At 42.7% G+C, this 23,614-nt stretch overlaps 1 protein-coding gene across 4 annotated transcripts in view; it reads right to left on the bottom strand.

Moving 5' to 3' along the window:
- The window catches only part of FSTL4 (follistatin like 4), a 208,126-nt gene that overhangs the window by 138,484 nt on the left and 46,028 nt on the right, over positions 1 to 23,614 (bottom strand). For all 4 annotated transcript variants that reach the window (XM_054287914.1, XM_054287917.1, XM_054287915.1 and 1 more), the window contains exon 4: positions 2,873 to 3,112. In XM_054287914.1, coding sequence (XP_054143889.1) covers positions 2,873 to 3,112 — 240 coding nt within the window. The remainder of the gene's footprint in view (positions 1 to 2,872; positions 3,113 to 23,614) is intronic.

Genomic DNA, 23,614 nt, shown 5'->3' with positions numbered 1-23,614 from the left:
AATATTTTGGACTCTCAAGTTTTCAAGGAGCCATTTTATTCCAGGCTGGACCAAGGAGAAATCAGTAATTTTTCCAGGGAAAAATTTTCTTCTGCTCTTCCTAATACTATCGCTGGTACAGAATACAAATGCTTCTACTCACACAGGACTATCTGCTACCCACTAGTATTTATAAAGCACTTCACATCTGATAAATATGCTAAAAGATCAAAAAATCCTTTCCCAAAATACACAAAAGAAAGCAATTCCCTGCTGTTTGCTTTATTGTCAGTTGACTGTGGATAGGCCTAGCCCAGCCAAAGTAGAATCAGGGTATTTGATCTCTGTCTTACTTTAAGTCCATCCAGTTTGTCACTGATAACTGGGCAAACTGGCGGAGCACACACAAACATCCAGTCTGCAGCATCCCTCAGCTCTACACAGGAATTCAAATCTTAATTGAACAAGTAAACAGGGACAAAAAAACATGAAGCAGCCCACTCATCAGTCTGAGTGTACCCAAATAATTAAATTATCTACTTGATCGAAAGCAAACAGAAAACACATGCAAGGTGTCCCTGACCACACCAGTGGGGTTGGAACAGGAGGCTCATTAAGGTCACTCCCAACCCAAACCATTTTGGGATTCTGTAATTTTGCACCTTAAAGGTTTTTCTCCAGTCAAAGCCTTACATTTCATGTTACACTTATAATGGTACTTAAAAACCTGTACCTTAATTGCTGACTGAAAATTTTGATTTAAGAGAAACCACTATCATTCTTGATTTAGAAATAGGAGACTTAAGTACCAATAAACAGAGCAATATACAGAAGGCTACTCAGGAACTGCATGGTAGAAAAAAGGGCTGAAGCCAAGTACTTCTATGGAGTCCCATTCTGTGGGATTATTCCCCACTTAAGGTAAACTTTTTTCTGTATGTTATCTCTGCAGACAGAGGTGTGAAGTACATTTTTATTTATTCACGTGGGAAGAGAAGTGAGCTTGTTCCTTTCTTCCCTTCCATAAAGCTGTTATTCTGCTGAAAAGCAGATTTAAGCAGTGCTCCCTGGCAAGAGTTCGAGGGTTACTTTAAACTGGGACACACAACTCCTACTTTCTGACATCATTTCATGGTGTGTTCAGGGAAGTATTCAAGCGTGACATTCTATCATTAGGCATAATACAGCCACTGCAGGGGCTGATTACTGCAATAAGAACTCATTTTCTTTAACACTATATGTGATAAGGAACAAATAAAAACCCAGGGCAGACACACTGTCATGAAAAGGTGGGTGATGTCAAGAATGAAAAACCCAAGGTATGTTCTTGGTAGTCAGGGAAAGAAAATCCCCTGAACTGAGTGGGGGGTTGGTGAGCATCTCTGAAATTAAGACTTTACTTTTCTTTGCAAGGTTTCTCATGCTGCAGAGGCCCACCTGCATCTTACTCAGGGATGGACACTGTTTCCAGCTTGATCCATACCCTGATCTCACCTGATACCCAGAGGCAGAAGCACAGCAGTTGGAGCAAGGCACAAGTGTCCTTTTCAGATGCTCCTTTTTAATGTGACTAGCAAAAAAATCCCTCTTTGCCTTGATATACTCATGTGCATGAAATATGCCTTTGGGTGACCCTTCCATGATTTACTTCCTACAAGGTCTATTGATCCTAATAACTTGCTTTGGTAAATTCAGAGGCTGCCTGTGACAACCTAACCCAGGGTGTTCACCAAATCAATGCTCTGACCAGCTGTGTTGTCCTCTCCAGAGCCAGATCTTCAAAGCAAATGAGACTTGCAATGCACTGCAAAGCAGTGTCTACATACCACTGGAAAATTTTAGTCACAACAAGACACAATGTCTTCTCCAAGACACAAGAATGGCACTGCTTTTCTATCTCCAAAGGGTATCACAAGGACACATTAATAAGCTCTTCAAATGGGCTCCTGTTTCTTAAATAGGCTCTTCTAGCATCAAGTTAGCAAAGAAAACTCAGGATGGATAGCTCTGTATACAGCCAATCTCCTTGGGGGCTTAAGTGAGCTGAAGATAAAGGAATTATTTTCATATTTGATCACATAAATGTCACTGGATATATTTGCAACAACCCGCTCAATCCCTCCTGTAGGTATACACAGTCATATTTGACAATGAGCTTTCAAGATATACTCAAGTGAGGCCCTTTGTGAGACCTCTCATTAGAAGTAAAATAATTTACAGCTTCTTCCATTCCCTGGCATTTTATCACATGCTCCTACTCCTGCAGTCTCCCTTGATGGCAGGATGGTACATGGCACACAAAATATTAATGGGAAAGATTTGGGACTGGCTTTGGTACAAATATGATAATGAAATTTGCCACTGAACCAGTAAAAGAGCTCCAGATGTATGCATCCCACTGGTAACTAGAACTGTCTTTAAAGTTATTTAAAGTCTGTCCCCATTCCTTACTTCATTTAAGCAGTTCCTTCCCTTTGCCCGTGTCATTTGCCTAACTAGGTTTTCTTTTCTCAATGCTGCAGCAAACTTTTGTTTATACCATCTACTTTTTCTTAACATCTTTGTCTTGTTCAAAGCATTTTCAAATGAATTGGATTGTAAAAAGTTATTACACTAGCAGCTGAAAGTACTGAGCAGCACAACTCCAGTGCACACAATGCATACAGTGATGTTAATTATTTACCAGTCCCCAGTATGATTACATTTTGCATGGCAATGGCACTCAGGGGCTTAATAGCTGCATAAAACATTGTGTATGTTCTCTGCTGTCCTGGAATAAATCATCCCTGAAAAATTTAGCTCTTAGAAATAAAACACACCGTTCAGCCATTTACCAGGATTACGGCGAGCGACGAAAGCCCTACAGAAGTATTTATTTTCAACAACGCCCTACCTTTGAAGAAGCAGTCCTTGCTGTGGATGATGTAGATTTTCTTCCTCTGCAGGCACGAGGCTCGATGCAGCTGGCAGTGATTCTCGTAGAACCTGCCGTCAGACCCACAGACGGGCATGTAGGTGGCCTTGCAGTCCTCCAGGCACCGGCACTCGGGCTGCTGCGTGTCCCCGTTGAGCACGCACCGGCTGCCCCGGCCGCAGAACCGCCTCTGGCAGGGCCCCTCCTGCCCCTGCAGCACTGGGGACAGCAGAAAATGAACCATGAGCCACATTCACCTCAACAGCCCACACAGCTGCTGCAGCAGCACAGCCCCGGCAGGAGCAGCAGAGGTGCTGCAGGTACAAAGTGCTCCCCTTTGGAGAGCGCTCAGATCTGCACTCCCAGACCTCCAGCTCTCCCTCATCACAACACTGAGTGTATGCTCAAAGAGCTTTCTTGGAAAGCGATGGACACATAACCCTTTGTTCTGTTAGCTCTTCACAGAACTAGAGCCGAGAATAAAGCCCAGCGAGAGCATTTCAGTGCCCACACTTTTTCTGAAAGCAATTCTGAAACCCTGCGCTACTCCAGCCACAAACCTCAGCCAAGCGCCCCAAATGTCAGCACTCAGCTCCTGGGCACATCCAGAGTCCAGCTCTCACCCCGGGAGCCAGAAGCTCCCACCCAGAGGCAGAATATCCTCCAGGCTAAAATTCACACAGGTTTCAAGGACAGCTCACACAAACAACTTTTGAGAGCTTTTGAAAAAATAACCCCAAAGAAAGACTACTACTGAAAGGAATGTTACTGAATATCACAGAAGGGAATGAAATGGGAAAACACCACTCATTGTTACAGGGACCATCAGTATCTACTCCTACACTCTGAGTAATGACACATAGTGAAAAATAACTTTCTACTACTTTTAAGAATTCCCTGGATATGATATTCTGAATAATACTGTGGTCTTTGATACAATTAAAAGGGCTGCTCTTGTGCTATAACATTTTCTACTTATGAATTTTCCTCACTTAAAGGCTTACAGAGGACATTACTAAAATTCACACAGGACAAGGCACTTCCAAACAAGCCACTACTCAGAGCAATAATTAGCATTACACTCAATGAAGTGAGTTTCAGGAAATTAGATCATTCTATGCTAACTGGAGTTCACCAAGTTGAGCATCACAAAGGGGAATTGCAAAAGGCACAACTATACCAGGATCAAGCCTTTCCTTGTGCAAAAACCCACAGCCAGCCTTGCACAGCCTTCCAACAGCCAGACTCTGGCAGCCCCAGAGCCAGGCACTCAGTCTGGACCAGCAAGATGCTTTGGAAGCAAATCCCTTTTCTCTACATTTACCACATGCAGGTTTGGCTCTTGGAAAGGTTTAGGTGTCTGCCAGCTCTCAGAGGATGTTCAGGTGCAAGCACTACTCCAGATGTGGTGCAGCACCCAGTAGAACACACCCGGCAGCATCTGGGATGCCACAACATCTTCTAAGGTACACCCAGGGCTTTCCCCTTCACAGATTTTTCCAGCAGCCAAACAGTTCAGCGTAGGAGCACAGACCAGATCTCATCCAGCTCCTTATCACATGCAAAAAAGATGTGAGAAGCATCAGTGCCAGCTACTCCAATCTCATTTTATCATGTTAAATTCCCTGCTAACATCAACACAGCCTCTGCCTGCCCAGCATTTGATGCCCATTCAAAATGTCCCAGTGCTGAAGCTCCATTTCATCGTCTTGTGGTCAAGGGGTTAAAAGCATTTGCACAGAGACAAGCAAGAGTTTCCAACAAAAACCCATTTTTCCTGGTCCCCATTAAGCCTTTTGTTTTTATCACAGTAAATCTGAAAGGGAAAAAAGGTCTGTTATTGGAGGATTACCTATTTGACTCAATAACTCATTAAAATTCCTCCAACTTGGCAAGCTAAGAAATATTGACTTTTCCTGACTTGTAATAAACTAGAAGGTCAAAGCATCTCTGAGCAGTGCAGAAAGTACAGCTCATGGAAGGAGCATCTGACTATTCTTTACCTAGTTCAGTAATTGTTCCAGAATTTTTGCAAATTATCCTCAGAAATGCAAATTTTGTGACCTCAGGGAGACCTCACTGTAAAGGTCAAATTATTTATCAGTGTCTGCTGTAAATCAGAGGAGCCCAAAGGATGAGGACTTGAGGAAGCTCTGGCCCAGCATCCTCTTCCTCCTCTCAGTGGCAGAACCTGCATGAGTACAGGCATTTGCCTTTTTCCATCACAATGTGCCTCAAAAGACATGTTTTGGATGCTGTGGTTGATATTAAAGTTATTTAAAAATCAAGATTCAGCAACTATTATTGTCTATATAAATGTAATTCAAGTACAACTACAGCAAAGACCTTCAGGGGCTGCCTTGATCACTAAAAATTGATCTCTCAGAGCTTGCACCAGCCAAGGACTGTGTTATGCATCTCACTGAAGGTTATTGCTGCCTCCTCATTCAAGGCACCGCTCTGATTTAATGCACCAGGTCACATCTGAGCAGGTGACAGCTGCACCCTGCCCCGAGAGCAGCAAAAATGTTCCTAAGAGCCTCAACCAATCCTGGTATTTTGATTTTTAATATAAAATTTGCATAACTGAAGACAAACATTTTTATTAGAACGGGATTTTTAAGTTTTTTAATGATATGTCAAAGATTTGTTAAAGAAACAGCTTATAAAAATATATATAAAATACTTAATCTTTCTTCCATCTATCCCAGTTACTATGGAAAAATCCCAGAAACTCTGGCTATATTTATGCCTTTTCCATTTTGTTCAGAGTTTAATTTACTCTGTGTTCCCAGATGGACAACTCCTGGTTAAACAGCTTAGTTTGGTAAGGGGATAAGAAATATACCCCACCAACAGCCAGAAAGGAAATATTCAAGTATTCTGGAATCCTGATGTGCTTCTCTTGTCCAGGTCCACTCTGAAATCCCTGTGCCTGCAGGCAGAGTGCAAACATCAGTTATCTTTGCCAGAACCTTGTAATGTTGACAGCAGCTCTTTAATTCAATTATTATTTGCATAATCCTGTGAAGAACTAAAGCTCCCCACAAGCTCACTCAGCTGCACCAAAGGACCCCCTGCCCAGCAAGGACAGCACAGGGTGTGGAACAGAACCGAGCAAATGGAGAGGAAAGGAAGTGTTTGACTGTGCAAGCACTGCTGTCTTTATCCAAGTAATTATTTATCAGGAGCAGCACCATGAACCATGGAAAGGGACTTTGCCTGATTGCATCAAGGTGGATTACACAGGCAGGACACTGGTGTGCAGCTCACAGTTGTGAAACATGCCTTCCACTGCTTTTTGGGAACTATTAAAAGTGACTGAACTCCTTATTCTTACAAGGATTATTAAAAACAGAAATGGAAACAGTAATCAAGTGGAACTACCAACTAGCTGCACAAAGTATTTATGAGCCCCACTGTACTTCATGGAAAAGGCATAATTTATTCAATTTATTAGTTGCAAAGAAAGTAATTTACATAGTAAAAAGGTCTATCATCTTGCAAAACAAGACACTCTTCAACACCAATTAATGGCCAGTCTGAGGTGTTACACTGCAGTAAGGACAGAAGGACGGACAGAGGAAGCCCAGCCTCATCATACACCCATGAACACACTTGACTTCTCAAATTAGATCCTGGTTACCCCTGAGAAATTTGGAATTCCAGCGGAAAACTGACAAGAGCTTGAAAATAACTGAGCTCAGGAACTTCATAAGCTCAGGCTGCTTGCATCTCAAAGCAAGACATTAATGAGGAAATTAAGATGTTCCTGCCACGTTGGAGAATGCACATCCTCTAACTGTGCATTAATTCTTAAAGACAGGGACCTCATCTACCTTTTGCACACCACTAAATGTGTTACAGATCAGACTAAGGCACACATGCTTTTTTTCCTTCTCTCCCAAATACAATCCTATTCCTTACTGCCTCAAAACTCCCAGAGGAAGGCTGGGTTCAGGACAAGCGCTGGTTTCACTTAGGACCAACCAGGAAAACCCACTGCAGAAAGCAAACCCAAAAACCAAACAGCTCTATCACATCACTGTTCACAGCTCACTGCTTATACACAGCAGAAATGTAAATTATTACATTTATATGTTAAAATGAAGTTTGCCCTCAAGTAACAAGTGAGCTCCAGTAGGCAGCTGGGCATCCAGGTTTATTGCTGAAGGAAAAAGTTTAGACATTTCATCAGAGCTAGGGTAAACACTAGAAACTTTAATTATATATGACTGAAACTGGAAACTTCTACACCAAGTTCTTCCAAGGCAATGATGCACCTTGCAAATGTTGTATTAAAATAAAAATAAAATGCAACTGCCATGACAGTGATACACACAGATGTATAGTTCAAGTGTGTATTTACACACAATCATTCACACACAGATTATACACAACCACACACTTCCCATGCACTTCCTTTGCCACAACTCATCTTTGCTGGTGACACAAAGTCAGACGCTGCAGCACAGCTTCCTAGACCTTCCTTATCCAGCACATCTTAAAGAGATTCTTGATGAACTCATGGTTGGAAGAAACCAAAGTTGAGCTACATGTGGAACCTGGGTTATGATCAGCAAGCAAATTGTGTGCTGCACATGTCCTCACTGCCAAAATACAATAAGAAAGGAAACAAAGCAGGAATTTCATAATAGTCTCTATGATGAGAGTTTTCTAAGAGTTCCTGGGTTTTTCATTGTGTGCCTGACATGAGAGCAGAGGCAGAGAAGCCATGGTAAATCCCCTGGGCAAGGCAACAGCAACTTCATTGTCTCTGTTACCAGCCTAATATTGCTATAATTGATTTATTTTTATAAAGCAAAAATGGTGACTTGTCCTGAAGAATGACACAAAGAATAAGATGTGTTTCAAGCATATGATCTGCTATAGGTACAAACTATTTTCTTTCAAGATCCATAAGACAACTCTGTGGGTATGTGCACATCTTGGAGCAGGATGGAGAGGGACACATCAGCCTTGGAAGAGAAGGACAGAAAATCAATAATTTTCACCAGTTTAGATGGTCTACATGAAACAAAAGGCAGGATAAAACGGACTGCCACCTCAGAACAAAAGATAGCAAGAATTCCCAGATACTCATGTTATTTCAGGAAGAGTCACAGACTTTATAAAACAAAACTAACCCAAAAAGGAATGGAAAATAGACTCTGGAAAGAAGGGTTGTGACAGATAGTTGTACCAAGGACACTAGAACGAAGGGAACTGCTGAATCTGCGTTTGCAGTTTAATACCAAATAAAAACAAATTGTAATTCTCAACAGAAGCTCAATGACAGCAAGCAGTTACCCTGCAAACAACAGCAAGAAAGCACTCAATACTATAGAAAAATGTTCTGTATCAATTTTTTACATCTGAAAATGGGAATTAATGTTACTTTCTGTATCTGTCAGAACTCTGCAAACCATTGGAGGTCATACCATGAAAAGGCATTTGAAAATCAGAAGTAACTATGCTATTCTTAGTGTGATTAGCCTAATTTTGTCCCATTTCAAATCCATCTAACCACTGTGAGATCAAAAGCTTAATCAAGTATTATTTTTGGATAGTATTGTGGTCTGTGAGGTTACTAACAGGAAACAAAGAGACAAAAGACACCTAGAGATAAAAAGACCCAAACTATGTAAAGCATATACAGAGATTACTGAGGAAGAAACACCAGCACAGGTATGGGACCACATATATTTAGACCCTTGCTGTGAAACTTCACTGTGCACAATTTTCCTTATTGTTCTCTTCTCAAAAGAGCTGATGAAAAGGCAATTAATAAAATTGCTCTTTATTAAATGTTTATCTAAATTTATCTTTGATAGGTACTGCATGCTGAAGGCAATTGTATTACAATACTCCTGTGCAGCAAGTATAGACATAAAGGTAAAATTGTGCAGTTCCCATTGGCATCACAAGTTTCCTTGCATCTGTGAGCTGCTTAGCAGGTCTCCACAACCAGCTGGACAAGAGACAGCACAATGCTAGCAAAAAATTAATATATTTCCTGCATTGATCAGAAGGATTAAATGTCTGGGGCCAGGCTGGACATCATTTGATGCAACCTGGTCTAGTGGAAGGTATACCTGGCCACAGCAGAGGAGCTGGAAAAAGATGAGCTCTAAGTCCCTTCCAAGTCAGTCCATTTAATGGTTCTGTGATTAAATTCAATGCTTCCTTGGGCACCCATATTTCCAGTGCTGTGAGAAACCCAGTGCAGCATGGCAACAACATGCATATGCATGTGTGCACACACATGTATTTTACTTGATTGTGGTTTTAATTTTCTCAGTATTCCACATAAAAAAAAAAAAAGCTGAAAATTTCAGTCTGAGATCTGGAGGGAATAGATCACATTAATATTTTGGTTCCTTTGGCAAAACTCCATATCAGAAGAACAGATTCTTCTGAAGGAAGGCAACGGAATTCCTACGGGTCGCTGCTCAAACTCAGTCCTGCTGCCTTTACTCTTGCTCATGAATCTTTTGTCTGTCCTGTTTCTTCACTCCTACTCTCAGTACAAGCCTGGCTCCCCTTCCTTGTTTTCAGTGGGCTTTTATCCTGTGTGTCTGTATCTTCCTGCTATTCCTTCAATGAAATTCTCATGGCAGAGACCAGGGGGAGGTGACAATCCAATAATAAAATAACTACAGATGACTCGCCTGTTTTCATGCCGACTGCTCCAATTGCATTACCTGGAGGGAAGCTGAACAGCCTGGGTCTTTCCCAGCTGTTAACCCTTAAATCTGTCCATGGATGCTGCCTCTGGCTTGCTCCCTGCTCCCTCTGCCCCTGGACACACAGCCCAGGGCTTTTCCCCCACACCTCCCCTGGCTCCTCCACCATCGCCACGAACCCAGAGACCTTTGCACAGCTGCCCCCAAAGCTCCTGGGAACCAGGCAGAAATCTGCCACTTCCGCCTATTTTTCAATATCTAATCCTAAAATTTTCACAACTTTACCCCCATTTGGAACATTTCTACTTGGTGGAGGGTGAAATCAATAAACCAAATGTATTGGCACATGCTGCAGTGGCAGAGAACTTGCTAGGCCATCACTTATAACACCCATGTAAATTGCAATATTATCAATTTTTCAAGACCAAAAAACACCCCATTTCCATCTGAGGAGCATTCTTCAGTCTCACAGAAATCTCTTCTTTTTCTATTTTTTGACTCATTACTTTGCAATAAGACCATTTATCAGAAAATAAATCAAATTGTTTACTGCATGCCTATTTTCCCCTTACATATGCACAAATGCAATGTTATTTCAGCTTGGATAGAAAGACTTTTACAGTTTTCTATTTATTTTCTCATTCAGACATCAGTTTATAAAGCTCATTGAAGCCAAAGAAGAGAAGCAGAAAGACATTTCATCATTCTAGTAACAAAAAAAAACCCAACATTATTCTGATTATTTATTTTTAATTAGAGAAGGAATAGATAAGCTTTTATAATTAATATCCATTCAGTTTCCTTATTTCATTACTCTTGAATTCAGCTCTATGTTAATTTAAAAATCATCTGACTTGCTCCAAACTGTTTAAATGCTACTGGAGGAGGTTTCAACATGACAGGTTAGAATCCTCCATTAGTGTCACCACAGTGTCAGCACTTCCAGAAGCATTTAATTTTCTTTTCTTTAAGAGGTGCATGTCACACACTTCAACCTTACAAATGAAGTCATATTCTTGATGAACATCTTTAAAGCTTTGCTTAAAGACAACCCAAAAGTCTTTAAGAGGCAGAAAGAGCAGATTAGAAAACGATGGACGTCAGCAGGGCGTACCAGCTAAATATACAGTAATTAAATCACAGAATGGTTTGAGTTGGAACAGACCTTAAAGCTCATCTCATTCTAACCTCCTGCCATGGCCAGGGACACCTTCCACTATCCCAGGCTGCTCCAAGCTCCATCCAAGCTGGCCTTGAACACTTCAGGGATGGGGCAGCCACAGCTTCTCTGGGCAACCTGTGCCGGGCCTCAGCATACTCACAGGGAAGAATTTTTTCCTAATATCTAATCTAAACCTGCCCTCCTTGCCTGATCCCCTGGAGATAAGGAAGACCATGCATGCTATGATGGGGGAAAAAAAAAAATCTTTAGGATGATAGTATCAAAGAACAGCTCAGCTCAATCTATTGAGAAAATGAATCTATAGAGTCTTTTCCTGTCCCTTCCTTCTCCTGCCCCTTGGTCCCAAGCAGATTAATTTAGAAGGGTAAAAGCTTCCAGATGGAATCTATCAATAGTTGCATCTATGTACAACTTGCAGTGCTTCTGTCATTTACTACTACACATAAAGGAAGGCAGAGAGCTCTGTGTGAAAATTAGGGACTGGATTCATTTTGTGAGTCTGTTTCTGAGAAGTGATGCTTTTCTATAAAAGTTAACATTCGCTGGAAGTAAAAGAGGAAAAAAATATTAAAGCTATTAAGTTGTAATGGGATTTGTGTTAGTGCAGGTGTTTTGTGTTTGGGTGTTTTTTTCTCCTGGGTAGAGCCAAACTTGTATTTGACTCACAGACATTTTTCTTGATTGAAGAGCAGCCTTAGCAACAGGATTAGTGCCCTTCCTGCATCACACCTCAATCAGCATAAACCTCCAGCCTGAAACTGTTGAGACTGCACAGTGTCTTTTCACATTTTTTCCCCAAGACATTTCATTTATGTTTTCCCAACTAGATGCCTTAGAGCCTCATAGATTATGAGTTCAGGAGTGTTACAACACAGCACAAGTGTGAAGCAGGAGCCAAACAGGTCCATTATGGGGAGAATTACAATCCCACAAATACTGAAGAAAGGTGTGTTATATCCGCACTGGGACACAGAAGAAAGGATATCTTATAAAATAGTTTTCCTAGAATCATAGAATGGTTTGGGTTGAAAGGGCCCTTAAAGATCATCTTGTTTCAACGCCGCTGCTGTGGGCAGGGACATCTTCCACCAGACCAGGCTGCTCCAGGCCCCTTCCAGCCTGGCTTTGAGCACTTCCAGGGATGTGCAAGGCAGACATGTGAGGCACACTGCTGGCAGCATGTGCAGGACAGCATCCCACCTTGGGACTGCCTTTAAAACTTAGCAAGAGCAGGATGTGTCTTTAAAATGTTCTCTACATACATTATGCAGTGCTCATCTGTTAAGGTTCTGAAAAACTCAGGAACAAAGCACATTTAAATGATAGCAAATCCAAACAAACCAAACATTCTCCAATGGGACAGTCCTGAAGACAGATGTACATATTGCACTGGGACTGCAGATAACCCTGAGATTAACCCAGTTCTGCCCAGCAGCCCAAAGGCTGGGCTCAGCTCATTGCTCAAGCCAAGCCATGGAGCACAAGTGCACTCAGGTGACTGCATAACCAGGCAGAGAGAGTTGCTTTTAATTGCAATGTTACCAACATATATAAAAAAGTACAAGCAGCCCCCCAGTCAAATTCCTGACTCCAGATGTGCCCCAGCAGCTGCCCTTGCTCCAGCACAGGAGACTGCAGCACCCCAAGCTTTAATTCAGTGCTGGTCAGTGGGAGTGAGCAGGAAATGCTCCAGGAGCTTGAAACCAGACTGAAATATCACCACAGCCCAACACCAATCAATAGCAATTTGCACTCCCCTTTCCCATTCTCTGTTATCCTTAATGAACTCCTTTCCAAGACTAAGAAATAAGGAGAAACACTATTTTTAAAAGCAACTGCATGCAAGACTTCTGCACCTAGTGCTAATTTTGTAATTCTCCACTTGTTTAATTTTCTATTTATTGTCTAAGCCAGGACACCTGTATTTTGTGGACACACCATTTTGTTTATCTCCATCTGAAGCCAATGTTAACACATGGAAACCTTCATCTCATGATGAACAAAGCCCTTGAGCCTGTCAGCAAGTGCCTGTCAGACCCAACAGCCATTGTTAATACCCAGAATTTGGAGGCTCCGTCCCCAGGGCAATCCTATTTCTCAGCCCCTCCCTGAGGATTTTACTTTTGCATCAATTATGGAAATCACTCTGACTGTGATTAAAGATTTATCTCCTCTGATTAATGACATTTCAGGATCTCTTCCTACTCCTGAGGTAAATAACCCCAGTACTTTTCCCTGTGCTGTTCTACAAAGGAGGACAGCAGAATTAATGCCATTTCTCCTGCATTACAAACCTTTTACTCTCTCTGTATTTGTTCTATGCTGAAGGAAGCATTTTAAAGTGCATTTACCTGATGGAAAAGTTATTGGCTACTGAAACTCCTGAAAGGATAACACAGTAAGATGAAAAAAAAAACCTACTAAAAAGCTATTTTGAAAGTGAAAAGCCTTTAAACTTCATATAATGTTAAAACTGGCTCTGAAGGTACCAGTGCAGAAATGGAGCATTAGCACCAAAATGCTAAGATTAGCTGCTTTTCGTTTTTATTGTGAGGAGTAGAATGTATCACTGGTTTCTCAGGTTGAGACTCACAATCTAAAAATAAAAATTCAGAAGAGATAAAAAAATAGACAAAAATCCATAACTAATTAAGGGTTTCTGCAATGGTGGTATTTTTGTTTCAGATGGTTTTAGTTTAATCTGAATTTTCTTTATTTTTAAGGCCAGGCATCTGGTTTGGGAAATTGCCAGGAGAGCAGAGCCCCTTCCCTTCACCCCCTCAATGAGCTTTGTCCCCTCCATGGCATCAATGCTGGTCCACAGCCATGCAAAGAGTTCATCCCGGATTTATCCTGCTGCCAAACGAAGACAGAAGCTGAACTCAGGGTGCGGGAGCCCTCCCCAGTCACCCACACCAGGAAAGACTGGAGAGAGCTAGATCTGAAAGGGTGGTTATAAGAGTACATGTATTCACTCCCTTCCCTTTGAAAGTGCTCTGAACATGAATAGAAACAAGCAACAACTGATAAAATCAACTGAACACTGTTTCCCTTTGAATACAAAGGCACCAAATGAAAACAAGAGGGTCACATTTAATAGCAGAAGAGAAAAAGCTTGAGATAAAAAGCTGGAATAAGCAGCAATCATCAGTCATCAACATCAGAGTATACTGGGCAAAGGCAGCATTATGGGGCTTTTTATTCTTTTAAGAAAGGGAACAGAACAAAAGGCATTTTGGTGCAGGGCATGTTGTGGGGCTGATCCACGTGGATACAGCACAACTACAGCGAGAGGAGGACAAGGAGAGCACGGACACAGGGAGCTCAAACCTGTGGGTACATCTGAATACAGGTGAGATGAACATCATGAAAGGCCCAGAAAACCAGTGGCACCAGTTTAAAGCAGAGACATGCGATGCCCAGCACGAGCCAAGAACAGGTTGGCACCAAATTTTCGATAGGAGAATGGAATTGGGCTTTTACAAGCTCATTCCCTAATGCCTTAGAAAAATGAAGTAAATTTCACTGTAAAAAGGGGGGGAACAATTCAAGAAACTTCCTGGTCTGTCACCTCAGCCTCTGTTGCTGCCACTTGTCCCTTTGGATCACCACACAGAGCTCTTGGGCAGCTTGGAGGGAACAAGGGAATGAAGAAACAGATCAAAAGAAAGGAAAGAGGTAGCATTTCCACCAATCTTTTTGGATGACTCACCAGAAAGGAAAAAAGGTAGTAAGAGTCACTATATTTGACTCTGCAGGAGTAAAGGCAATAAATAAATAAATACAAATAGTAAATAGGAAACATCCTGTGGCAAGGACACAACTCTTTTCCATAAGCACATGAAGCTCAAGGGATGAATTATCAGCAGAGGCAGCAGGTACTGCCCTTTGACAAAGCACCCAGGTCCCCTCACTCTGCAGACCCCATCCAGCATCCACCAATGCTTCCCCACCAGCCTGGTGTCCTGGAATATTCTGTAGTCAGCACAGCAATGCAGGAGCCTAAAGCTTGCAAAGGAAACTCAAGAGCAGCACGACAGGGATGACTGCAAATGCCTGGGGGGAAAAAGTTCACTACCAAAAACATTTGCTTTAGAGACAGAAATTGCGTTTGGTCCCCTCCAGCCTGGCTCTTCCCATCACACCATGACTTGGAAAGGGCTGACAGTCCCTGCCAGTGCTGGGCAGTGTGTGCCTCCATCAGATCCACTGCAGCACAAAACTGCATCAACCCATTCACAACAGAACCTCACACCCAGCAGCCAAAACCCAGCTGGCATTTTGTGCTCACAGTAAATAGGATTACTGGCAGCAATGAAAAGTGAAGTCCTCTGCTGAACAACACACTGGGGATGGCAGCTGCTTTCCAGTCTTAGACTGCAAATACCACCTTGCCAAAGCTTTCTGTACTAATGGGGCCTATTTTCTCTATAGGAAAGGAAAAGGCAGGAGAGAACTCAATTTTTATGCTTCCGAGTCTCCTATTGATGAGCATGTGCTCAACTGCTCCTGTTCCCATTAACACCCAGCATGGGAGATTCAAACAACTTCAGAGCTGCTACAGCTGGGCTGGGCCATGAGATACAGCTCATGTTTAAGAAAAAGAAAAAAAAAAAAAAAAAGAAAAAAAAAACAAAGACAAAAAAGGTATTATTTGAAAATTTTCTGCACTAAATAATGCAGCACAGCTTTGACTTTAAAACCTGCATTTTTCAATGGAAATATTTGTCTCTACCTAAAGGACAAACCAGAGCTGCCAACTATTCATGTTCATAATCCTCACTGACACCAATGGGAGCTGCATTTGCAGAGCAGGGCCCCACAGGGATCCTGGAGGGTGATTTGCTGCCTCCAACAGGACCTGCAGGCACTAAACGGCTGCCTCCAGGTTACTCAGGTGGAAGAACATGCAGAGTGCCCATTTTGGAGGAAAAAAGGTCTGAGACTGTCAATAAATAAAAAACCCCTTGGGTCTCCCAGTGAAATGGAGTGAATGACCAGCTGGCAAGGAAGGGAAAAGGGAAGAAAAAAGAAAACAAGAAACAGGCAAATTGCTCTCTGTGTGATGGCAGGAGTGATCCTGAACTGCAATCAGGTTCCCCAAAGTTCACATTTAAAGTCCTATTTGCCTCAACAATGCCCACTTTAGTGGCTAAAACATATAAAACAATTAAAAATTACAGCATCTCTTCCCTTGTAAATGCCCCTCTGTTACAAAGAGGGCTCAGATTCTCAGGAATGGAGTTTAGGGAGGAGAACAACCATTTATCTTGGACTTTTTTATGTGAAAACCCAACGCATGTCCCTGATCAGTAAAGAAAGGAACAACCTGGCACAGGGGCTCAGTGTCCCCAGGCTGGCACAGGCACCATTGTGGACTTGAATTCCTTATAGGACCAGAGCTACTGGGCTCCAAAAGCTGTCCAAAACCTCCTCTGACTGGATTTGTTACACACATTTGTACTGGCAATTCCAATTGATTTTATACTGAAATATTGCTTTGGGATTAGATACCATCGTGTGAGGTGCTGACGTGTTTAACATGATCAGTAGCAAATACATAGTTATTAAACAGAGGGGTGGGAATATGAAAGAATCATATTCAGTACACTTAAAGCAAATATTGCATTTTGAAAGGAAAACCAAGGATCTCATTTCTTCCCTTCTTGGGCATCTCTGCCAGCACAACTATTCCACATGTGCAAACTAAAATAAAAAACAAACCTGGGAAGTTTTGGAAGGCATAAACTGGGATATAGAAAAACAAGCTGCCAACTCCTTGCTTTGTACCAGAGGGTCCAAGGGGAGTCCACAGCAGGGACACGGTAGAATGCATTAAATCTCAATTAGATCATAGCACACAACAAAGCACAGAACATTCTCATCGTATTTGCTCACCCAAGGATTAAGGGATTTTCTCCAGAGAGGTCTGTGCTAGCAGAGCATCTCAGGGACCACATGGCTCTGGGAAGGGAAGAACAGGAACCTGTCTATCCTGTCTTAATGAACTGCACCCATTAAATGGTCTCATAACAGTATTTTACACATATGTGTGCCAGACATGGTTAAATACTTTGAAAGTGCTTCCACAGCACTTTTGGTAAATATATCTTACTGGTGACTGCATATACCAAAATGTCAAAAATAAAAGTGTGGAAAGAAAAAAAAAGAAAACAGAAGAATAAGGAAAATATGGAAGGAAAAAAAACTTCGATGGAATACTTTAGATTTTAAACATTACTGTAATAAGGTAATGTTCTAGCCACTTTTAAAGCAATGATTTAGGCAACATTATGAAGTCATTATTTGTAAATGTGTTCATTATGCAATACTTACTATTAATAAGACCTCATAATCAGGCCTGTAAACGGTATTACAGTATTAGAAATGCAATATTGGCCATCCAAGTGCCCTCAGAAGCCTGATGTGCAGCAATGGGCAGCAGAGCTGGGAGCAGTACCCAGCCCAGATTCCCACTGGCTGATCCTGCTGCATGAGCTTCTACAGCAGCACCTTGTTCTGCAGGAGGATTCATTTGGCCACATTAAAGAATCTTACATCCCATCCCCATCTCCTCTGAGCTAAACTAAGATTTGCTTCCATATGGCTTCACCAGCCTAAAGACTTTCCCTATGAAATCACAGAATCATAGAAACATTTAGGCTGGAAAAGCCTGCAAGGCCATCGGATCTGACTGTTCCCCCAGCACTGCCAAGTCCACCACCACACCACATCTTCAAGGGCCACATCCACACGCCTTTAAATCCCTGCAGGGATGGGGGCTCCACCACTGCCCTGGGAGCCTGTTCCCTGACAGTGCTGTGGGTTTTCCTGTACCAAAACTTGCCCCAGCTCCTGACTTCACCAATTTCTCCCACCCAGCCATTTCCACAGCTCTGAGCTCTGCTGCCCCCACTCCCAGCACGACTCATGTCTAACACCTTCCAGCACTGGGCATTTCCAGTGCTATCAGCAAGGACAGGCTTCACCCAATGCAAACAGTTTGCACTTTCCTCCTAAAGATCAGTTAATGAAGTGCAACACTTCAGAGCTGTTTGATTAAAGTGCTAATGCTTGTAAAATCAATATGCCAGGGAGTGAAGCTTTCTTCATATTTAAGCAAGAAAAAAAAAAAGTCTTAAATTTTATTTGAATCCAGATGCAGCAACAGGAGGGCAGACACACTGTTTATAGCTGCCTCATATAATTTACAAACACCTGCTGTTAGTACACCTTAAAACACATATTATTCAATAAATGCTGCAGAAATTATCTTAAAAGCAGCAGTGCCTTGACTTGCTTCTACAAAAGTCCTACAATATCCATGCACAGCACTGACACCTTTTAAAAGGTTTTCCTTGCTGAGGAGCAGTACCAATAGTCAGAACTGCAGCAAGGCCAGCAGCTTGGCAGGTCCCCATCACCTTTGGAGTGTGCTGCTTTAATTTGCTCCAGGCAAACCCATTCCCTACCCACACAAGAGTATTCAGTCAACTAAATGAATAGCTGAATGCACTCCACTGCTACAGATTTGGGCTGGAAAACTTCAAAGCATGGCAATCATAATATTTTCATTACAGACAGGAGCTATTATTCCTCCCCACAATGAAGCCTGGAAGACAGGCTCTAATCCCCACAACACAGGGCTCTCTTGAAAGGGAACATCACGCTGCCTTTCAAAAACCCACCAGGGATGTGGAGTTCACAGCTCTGAAACCTCCCAGTCTCGGCAGGTCAAACCTGGCATCAAAGCACCCACCCCGCCCCAAAATAGCTCCAGGTTTCAGATGTTGTAACTCCCTAAATGGTAAGGGAACAAGCTACATGGTCACAGCCCAAATTATGTTACACATCCCCTGACTGCACACTGAGATTATGACTGCTCAGTGCACTCAGCACACACACACAGCCACAAGGGAACACTAAAAGCAAATTCTGGCCCTGTCTATCATCCATAATTCAAGAGAAATCAGGGTTAAAAAAAGTGCATGAGCGATTGACATAATTTATATGCTGCAAGTGGGAGAGTTGGCAGTCTCTTGCATCATAAAGTTTAAATAATTGTAGTTTAACATCAGATGTACCCACAGCTGTAGTGCCATTAGCTCCATTACGCCACGGAGCAACTGCTTCCTGAGCTGGGTACCCCCATCTTGTCCCACCAACAGCTTGCTTCACACAGGATTTCACCAGGAATGATCAGCCAAGCACAAACCCCTCAGTACTAACAGCAGGGAAAAGGAAAAAAACAAAAACAACAACAAAACCAACAAACCTTGAAATGTTTAGTGATGCAGTTGGTATTGGAAGGTACCTTTAAAGTGAAAGGAGGAAAGAAAGGAAAAGAGTATTCAGCAGTGGCAAGAAGTTTTGGAGAAGCTGTTGCAAATTTTTGACCAATATCATGACATTTACCATTTCAGGATATGATTTCTTCTTATTGTATACTAACAAAAAATATTCTTTACCCAAAGAACTATCAAATTAATTCAGTGTGTGTGCATGCTGAGGGGCATTAATTGATCACTCAATCCAAACCAGTCAATATTTCTTATGGAAACAAAAGAAAGCTGGAGCAGTGACTGCTTTGTCCCACCATTCTCAGGCTCACCCATAGCATACTGTTATCAGGGGAAAACTTAAACTCACAGAAATAGGAATCCCTGAGGGGTCAGGCATTGGGAATGAAGGTGCCAGAAGTCCCACCTGAAATGAGCTTTTTCAACCAATCCATTCTCTGTCTCATCAGTCTCTCTGCAATTAGTAATAGGATGACTCTGAAGTGGCATAATATAACTTATGCTATCCACAAATGTAGAATTGAATTGAGGGGATGCATGAGCTAGAAAGCCCAAGCCAAGCCTACAGTCTGGCCACAGTTCCTGTTATTCAGAAAAACTCTTTTCAACAGAGGAATTTTGCAGAAATCAAATGAGAACTTGAAGACAGCAATCCCTTAGGTAAAAGAAGTTGGTGAAAAATCACCTGGTTTCACAGCATCCTGAACTTCTCAGGATACCATCACCACTCTAAGTACCTTTTCAGGTTTTTTTTTTTTTTTTGTTTTTTGGTTTTTTTTTTTTTTTTTTTGCTTCCTTTCTGTTGTGCTCAGCTGACAAGTCTGGCTAAGCTGTGCCATTAAAAAAAAAATAACATAAAAAAAAAGAACCAGCACAGAGCCTGAATCTTTGGTCCAAAAGTCCTTTTTTACATCCCACGTGCAGATTCAGCACATCCATGACCATGGCACAAAGAGGAAGAGGCACATCCCAATTTAATCTTGAAACACAGCATGGTAAACAGAAAGCAGCAAGAAAAGCTGCTCCCTCCTGCCCGTCTGATTCAGCTGAGAACATCAGCAATGAAGTGGAGCAGGTATGGTGGCAAGAGGGAACAGCTGCTCCCCTTGGTCTCTCAGAGCAGAATATGGAAGTTTGGCAGAGAGCTGAAGCCTCATGTAAGAAAAACACAAAAGATTCAATCTCTCATTTTTACCTTCAGCAGCACCAGCACTTCCTAATCTCACTGCTTCCCAGGAGATGATTCTCCATCCCCAGGTGTGCTGAGCATGCTCCATATTATCTGAAGGAGCAGGAAACCCTGAGTTATGGGGGCTCTTTTACCCTTTTTTTCTTCCTTTTCTAGGTCATGATATTCTTATCTGAGCTTGCAGAGCGCATCATCCAGACAAACTGCTGTCTTTCTCCCCCAGTTGCACCCAGGAGCATGCTTGCATGAGGAAAATAAAAGGTGCCCAAGATTTGAAATATGGCAGTGAGCATCCCTGTAATGCAGCCACGGGAGCTGCCAGCAAAAAGCACTTCACAGGGGATTTACAACATGGATTTTTCTGCTACATGAGGTGGGGAGAGAAATCTGCAAAGAAGGCAGATCATAATTTAAGTTTATTTATGATTTATTTCAGTAGCTGGAGAAGAATTTAAAGAGGCATTTCCAGTGCTTCTTTGAACACCTGAACCACCACATACCCATGCAGCTCAGTAAAAGCCCTGGACTATGTTACCCCTGACTGTAAAACACAGTGTATGCAAACCGGCTGCCCCCTTACACTGACAGTGTTAAAATGCAGGGCACATATGGAACTAGCAAAAAATTTCAAGGAAATTAATAAGATGACTTGATAAAATCCTTCTCTCTGAGCTAGAGATGACCTAAGGCTGAGTCATGAAAACATGGGGGGAAAAGCCACCAAAATCCCATATTCCAACTTGAACATCCTAACAGAGGACTTCTGCAGCCTCCTTTAGGCACCAAAGGGTTATCTTTGCATGAAAGCTTTAAAACCTTCCTTAACTTGTTCTCTATTGAAGGATCCCATCAGCCTTTCCCAAGTCCTCTCACAGCCCCATGGAGCAGCAGAGCAATGGGTGCTCATTGCCAACAGCAGCTGAGGGTGCAGCAGTGATCCCCTGGGCTCCTTGAGGGCTGGGGATGGTACAGCATCCAAAACCATGCTCAAGAGAGAGCAGGGCATCCCTGCTACAGAAGTACTGCTCACTGACTTGAGGGGAAAGTCCTTCATTACAATCACAAATCCAAACTACTCCACAAAGTATTTTGATCCCATTTGGATGTGCCCCTACCAGGCATGAGCCAGGCTCTGCCCCACCTGGTTGGGGAGCACAAGGGAGCACAGCCCAGGCTACACAGCTGCTCCTCCAACAGCCCCAGGCTTATTTTGGGTTTGTAGTTGAGGGGGAGCAAGATTAATGCTTTCCAGCACACAAAACCCATTTCTGGTTTTTTGCCACCATGAGGAGCCTGGCATTGTCTATCCCCGGCAGCATGGAACAAACACACATTTGACCTTGCCATGCCACATATTTTGGGTGAGCACCAGCCCTTGCAGGGGATCCAGGGCCCCCATTCACACTGCACACCTGGCAAAGTCCTGCTGGGTCAAATCAGACATCAGAGCACATGAATTGTCTCACCAGTGCTACTCCAGAGCTTGCTCACCTGGCACATCCACCTCTGCCTGGTACATTGCCTCCTGTCCATGACTCCCAATCCTCCTCCATACTGTCTCAGTGAGACCATGGAGAGGCACACCAAGGCAGCAACTCGAGGGAACAGAGATTTACCAGCACTGAAGGTTCCCCTCCCCACCTCCCACCAGCACCACCAGGTGTGATGCATCAGCAGGACTCAACCTTCCTGCCTGCTCCCACCCACACCTGAGCTCCATCACACTCATCTGTCTGATCTAGGTTCCCAGGAGCCAGGGTGTAGGCAGGTTACATGGCAAAAAGGGTTCTTTCACTTCAAATGAAGCACAAAAAACCTGAAACTTTGGGAAAATGTTCACTTTTTCTTTTAAAAAATTGTATTTAAAAATTGGAGCTTCTAATCCACAACATTTTAGGGACAAAGCAATTCTACTCATGAAACCCTTCTTACTAACATGGGTTGTCTGAGAACCACCTTGTGAAGGCTTTCCCTTGCTGATCCTTACAGTGAATTTCCCCTTTAGAACACCTGGAGATCACAGCCCTTCCATGAGGCCTCAGCACAGCCCCCTGCCCAGCAGAGCTCAATGTTCAGGTACTGGCAAAAAGCAGCACAGCAGCACCAGCAGTGCCTTCAAAGAGAGTGCAGAATTCTAGTTATTTATATAAGACTGCATTTAACACCTCTGCTCACCTTCACCTGCATTTTGCCCCACATACAAATCAAAATTTGCAGTTTGTAAACTGGAATTTAATGACAGTGGAGTTAAATTCATGTTCATATCCACATTCATGCATTTAACACCTACCACGACGAATTATAACCCTGAGTTGGAAGGGACCCATAAGGATCATTGAGACCCAAGGGAAACTATCCTCTCTTGCCCCTTTTTTTTCCTGGAAGCCTTACTGGGGTCCCACCCATAATAATAATTTCAGAATCCCATGGAAGTAGTGTGAGAGTGTCACCATTAAGATGGTGCAAACACAACTCCTGGTTGCATGTATTCCCTCCAGACTGCCAAGCTATATTTAAATCCCTTCCCTCAATCGGAAGGAACTGAACCAAGCTGGAAAACAACAAATCAATGCTACTTGCCTTGTTTTTCATGTCTGACTCCACATTAATGCTGTGTCAGACACCATCAGCATCAGAAGAGGCTGCACCAGCCTTTGCCAGAAGTGTTGCATTTTCTCAATGAAAAAGGGAAATAGGTAAGAGGGATGAGAAAATTATTAATTTCACAGGATCTCTTTTGTGTCTCACCTCCCCTGTAATTTGGGCAGAGCTTCTTTCTCTGAAAACAAGAACTGGGAGAGAGAAGCTGTGGCTGCTCTGTCCCTGGAAGTGTTCAAGGTCAGGTTAGATGGGGCTTAGAGCAATCTGGTCTAGAGGAAGGTGTCCCTGACCGTGGCAGGGGTTGGAGCAAGAACATCTTCAAAGTTCCTTCCAACCCAAACCATCCTATGCACCCTCACAGAGAACAGGGATTTCCTCACAACACAATTGGCGGACCGAGAATCAGTTTCCTCATCAGTGAAGATGACCCCAGTGAGGGGCTCTGCTTTCTGCACCAGATCAGGACAATTCCAAGCAAATATTGAGCCAAAACTCATCATTGTGCTGTCAAAGAAAATTCTCCTAAGTGCAGCAGCTACTTCCCCAAAGTCTTCAAAAACCAGATAGGCTGTGGCATCTATTTGCCATTGTTTAATCAGCTCTGGTTAATGAGTGAGACTTGTCTGCAGCACTTTCAGGGTCAACTTAACTAATTCCAGAAGAATACAAATGCACTTATAAGGAAACATCAAAAATAGATAATAAAATCATAGAGGGTTTATGCACATCCTTTCCTGATGTGTTTAGTTGCATTTGAAACTG

Source organism: Melozone crissalis, unplaced genomic scaffold (genome assembly GCF_028551555.1).
Source record: "Melozone crissalis strain CALT ecotype California unplaced genomic scaffold, PUWL_Pcris_2 ptg000061l_1, whole genome shotgun sequence".
Lineage (NCBI taxonomy): Eukaryota > Metazoa > Chordata > Aves > Passeriformes > Passerellidae > Melozone > Melozone crissalis.
Note: the sequence above shows the minus strand (reverse complement) of the source record. Positions and strands in the feature narration are given on the sequence as shown.